This window comes from Hyaena hyaena, unplaced genomic scaffold (genome assembly GCF_003009895.1).
Source record: "Hyaena hyaena isolate Hyena2069 unplaced genomic scaffold, ASM300989v1 scaffold_536, whole genome shotgun sequence".
In the NCBI taxonomy this organism is placed as follows: domain Eukaryota; kingdom Metazoa; phylum Chordata; class Mammalia; order Carnivora; family Hyaenidae; genus Hyaena; species Hyaena hyaena.
The window spans coordinates 1,146,873-1,151,637 of record NW_024081168.1 but is presented as its reverse complement, the minus strand read 5'-3'; the positions used below and the strand labels follow the sequence as shown (position 1 = coordinate 1,151,637).

Below are 4,765 nucleotides of genomic sequence, written 5' to 3'. Positions count from 1 at the left end.
TTACTGTAAGAGCAGCTGTTTGTGTTGAAAAACTAAAATATAAAAATATGACCTACGTGGCCAAATCCCACAAGGCTGTTTACTTCCTTGTTTATGAATCAGAATGTCAGCACAACTTAGAATCTTGACTGTCAGCAGATATTGCAATTAAATGTCCCTGTAAAGCCAGCAGAGGGTGCACCAGGGTACTAGAAATTTTACCCAAGATGTAGCAGTATGGGTTTAACTCTAATAGCCAATCAACTTTTCTTTGGGGGAGGAGGGGGCGGGGTGCTTATACTAAAACTAACATCCTCAAAAGAAACATAATTTGAGCCTGGGCTAAAATTTCTTTAAATCATACTTCAATTCTCCTGAAAGTAAAGTTTAAGAAGAGTAAGGAATACATGTTAAATTCAGTCTGACCAAAATATAGGTGGAGTAAAAGAAAATAATGTAAATCTGGGCTCTCTACATGGCAAGAATGGTACTATGGAGCTCCACCCCACTTTCCTCAAAAAGGCTCCAGGAATTGTATGCTACAGGAGAATAGGCACTGAACTGGGAGTCAGGAGACCAACTTCCCTTCTACAGGTGACCATACTCATATGAACTTGGACAAATCACTGCCCCCTCCCCCACCTTCCAGGGTCGACGTGCTATCCAAGGGAATCAAACAAAATGGACTCATATAGCCCCTCACAATTCTAAAAATCTCTGACTCCAATTGAGGCCAGCAAATGTAAAGAGCCACTATGCTTGTTGCTACTGTTCAAAAAGATTAAAACAGAAATAAAGGACAGAAAATAGGGAGCTGTATTAAACCTAGACAGAACTATTTGAAGTGCCATGCGAAGGACAGCCAACTAAAAGCCATTATAGACCTGTAAGAGTCCCACACTATCACAGAAACCCTAGAGCACAGCTGTCCTGCTAATCTTGTCTGTAAACATAGGTCTGTCCATCCCAAATACCAAAAAGCTTTGGCTACCATTTAACTAAGGAATTTCAATTCCTTCATCTTTCCACAGAATATCAATGTTCAGCTGCTAAGTGCTTCTACTGGGCGCTGTGGGGGCGGGGGGTGGATAGATAAAGGGAGCCAGAATCCTAGTTAATTATCATTTAGCTACAGTGTTTAAAGTTTCAAGTATGAGAAGCATGTCTACTGATTCTCTTCTTTGATAAGCTGTTATATAAGTTGGAGTGTGCTAGCAAGGCATTTTTAGGCTCAGGGTAACTTCATAATGCAAAATGTAGAATATGTGGCCAGTCCTAACATTATAGTTTTATCATGAATGTGATGCCAGCTTTGGGTGCATGGTCAAAATAGCACAAATAATGTTTACAGAGTATGACAATGATTCTAGATGTGCTAGTAAATATAGGAACCCTGGGTCCCTCACTTCAAGAAATTCATTTGCACAACTTGCCCAAAAGGAACAAATTCACTATTATTCTCTAACCACCTCAAAAGGATTCTTGGATGCTTGCTTCTTCTAAATTTCACAGGACAAAATACGGCAGTGAGGAGAAAACTTCTTTTAAATGCACTAAATTTACTTGAATAAAGAGCTGAAAACGTCGAAGACAAACACCAAAGCCAACAGTTAGCTAACAAGGGTACAAACACCATAAAGATTGCAAGACAAACAAAACAATAACTGTTCTTGAAAGATTACTCCTGAGTATTCCATAAGTAGATTCCTCAAACCAGCAGTAGTGAACAGACTTCAGACTCACCCTACCTAACCCCCCAAAAAGAGTCAGAACCGGCATGCAAAGGGTGAGTTTTATTTCCATAGATTTTTTAAATTGCTGCTCAGAAGTTGTCTAGCAAGACGGCATAGTTCTACCAGAATTCCACAGGGGCGCTGATCTTCACTAGAACACTGAGGACAATCAGTTTCAAATTGCAGGTAAGTGTGAACAAGCCCAAGTTCTGGTCAGCGCACAAGGACCCGCGCTGAAAATGCGATTAAAAGTTCTTTCAACTGTGGAGCAGTTATTACAGCTGTTTATAGCTCCAACTCCAAAAGAGACTCTGCTCGTGCTGGCATCAGCTCTGGACACGAAAAAACACAAGCACCGCGGGCAGAAAATCTCACCAGGAGCAGAAGGGCCAAGCTGCTGCCGTTAGTCCGCCAGAGGGGCAGCGGCGCGCACCTCCGCGGCCTGGAGGGCTGCCAACTTTCCCCGAGGCAGCCCGTGGCTGGGGGCGGCAGGCGCCAGCCAGGGCTCCCAAGTCAAAGGGTCCTGAGAGTCGGGGTGAGCTAGACCCGGACCTGGGACAACCTGCCCAGGGGCGACCTCTCCCCCTCCCCGCTCCAGCCCTACAACTTGGCTGGAGGTGACAGAGTCCTCCCCAGGGCCCTGTGGGGGAGGGCCCTCGCCCTGCCCACAAGGGGAGGGGGACTCCGCCGCCCCTACTAGGTGACTCACCTGGTGCCCGTCCTGGGAGTGTGGGGGGAGTGTGGTTTCTCCCGGTTCCAGAGGCTGCTGCTGAGGTGATGGCTGCCTAAAGTGGCGGGTGATGGGACCGTCAGGGTCGAGGCCACCGGGGCTGCTCAGGGTGCCAGACGTGCCGGGGCCAAGGCGGGACTCGGCTCCCCGCTCCCGCCGCAACTCGGAGCGCAACTCTAGGTAGCAGCACAACGTCAGCAGGTGGAGGGCCAGCGAGAGGCCAAAGAAACCCAGGAAGAGCCGGCAGCTGTTCCCTTCGCCCGCCCGGGCAGGGGCCCCGCGACAGCCGCAGCCCTGGCTTCCCCGTTCCCGCGGCGCTGCCGTGGGCAGAGGTTCCCTGCGCTCTACCTCCGGGTAGCCCATGGCCTCCGGAGACACCCACTCTCTGAGGCCCGGGAGCCGCCGCGTCTTCCTCAGCCGTTCAGGACCCCTGACAGGCGGCTACTGCCCTGCCATCGGCTGGGGGCTGCAGGGACCCGTTCCAGAGCAACGGAGCCTGGGCGGGACAGAGCAGGGAGCTGCCGCATGTGCAGCTCCACTCCGAGGGGTGGGAAAGGGAGGAGGAGGGGCGGGAGAGAGGGGCGGCTCGGCCCCGCGGGGAGAATAAGGGAGGAGGCCCGGACCGACCCCGCCCCATCTCCCAAGCGGCTGCCCTGACGCCCAACCACCGGCCCGCCAAGCCTTGGCGCCCCGCCCCCTGCAATTCCACCCCGGGCCTCCAGCCACGGGGCGGGGCCTGGGGGCGTGTGGATTCGCCTCTGCCTGACGGCCCCACCCAGCTCTTCCCGCTTGCGCCTGTTCCAGTTGGTGACCAACGCTGTCGTTCATCGCTGGACTCCGCCCCAATTTAACCCTATAGCGCCTGTACGGGGAGGGGGGGCAGAAGGGAAGGAGGGGGAGGTTAGAAGAATTTAGGCACCTTGGAAAGAAAGTAGAGCAAAGAAATGGAGGCAGAAAGTAGAATTAATAGAAATGTTTGCAATTAACTGCAGTTGTTAATAACATCATCCAGTACTTATCTGTTGCTTTCAATCTTCAAAGCGTTTAACAGACGTTAAACTAATTAAAACAGTTCTGGGTTTGGAATGAAACCATGCCTGCTGTGTTTGCAATCCAGTGGCAAGCCAAAAGAAAAGGAGACCCAGGAGCCTGGGAGCCAAAAGGAGTGAGGTTGGGGTGGGACTGAGGCAGCCCCACTCCTAGAGTGAGTCGGGGTCTCTAAGTGACCAAGAATTCCACCTATGCCAGGTGGAACTGAAATGATGTTGTCCCACGCAGGTTCAAACAGTCCCCTAGGATTTCTTGATACATTAATTAATTCAACAAATATGTATTGGTCCCTTTACAATGTAGAAAGTGCTGTATGAGATAATCCACAGCCAGTGGAGTTTCTCTTCTGCCTCAGCAACAGGACTTCTGAGTGGAGAATATGTGCCTTCAATGAGCAAATGGGGAACTTGAAGGCCAGATGAGGTGGATTTTTACAAGGGTGGTCCACAGAATGACCAGGCAATATTGGCATCTCTATTTGCAGGCAACTGTTCTGGCCTCTCCACCCCTTCCCTCCTTTCCCTGGAGTAGTCCCTGGGGGAAGTTCAACAAGTCAGCCAAATGTTCCAGATGTACACGGCTGCAACTGCAGCATCTTCAACAGCTGAACCAAAGAGAAAAGGGGTCAGAGCAAAAACCAAAAAAAAAAAAAAAAAAAAGGCAAATGTCAGAACAATAGACCCTGAACTGAAGGATGGAAAGGATTAGTTGAGTCAAAATGGACAAGTTACTAGTCTGAGATTATGAGATTATGGAGAGCTAAATGACTATAGCAGGGGGAAATGTATGCTTCTTGGTCACTATATACTCTTATTCCCATGTTATGAACAATTAGCAGTTTTACTGATTTTTCAAGGGTAGGCCTCAGACCTCAGCTGATGGGAAAGAAGAAAAATAAGGAGATATAGAAAAGAAGGCAAAAGAAGAGGAACAATGAAACAAAAGCAAAGCATATAGTGGAAAGGTCAGTCCAAAAAGCACAGAGTTCATAAACCTTAAATATATTAGCCACAGCCACGTTTTCTTCCAGACACTTTGTGAATGATCTCAGTGCTTCAGAAAGATCTATTTGCCCCTTCATGGCCCTTACTCATGATGCATAAAGGTTGCAAAGAATATCATCATCAGATGATAAGAAGATATTAAAAAGGAAAAAAAAAAAAAAGAAGATATTAAAAAGGGCACTTAATAGCTAAGCTAATCTCAAGTCCTGCTTGTTCTGTCTAGGGATTCTAGATGCCAGGGGAACTACTGGGATGATTTGAAAGAATGT

General features: G+C 48.6%; 1 protein-coding gene across 1 annotated transcript; it reads right to left on the bottom strand.

Moving 5' to 3' along the window:
• Positions 1-2,115: 2,115 nt before the first annotated feature.
• LOC120247624 (ectodysplasin-A-like) lies at positions 2,116-2,805 on the bottom strand. Its single transcript, XM_039255635.1, has one exon. It carries the CDS (start codon positions 2,803-2,805, stop codon positions 2,116-2,118), a length of 690 nt encoding a protein of 229 aa, XP_039111566.1.
• Between the last annotated feature and the right edge of the window lie 1,960 nt (positions 2,806-4,765).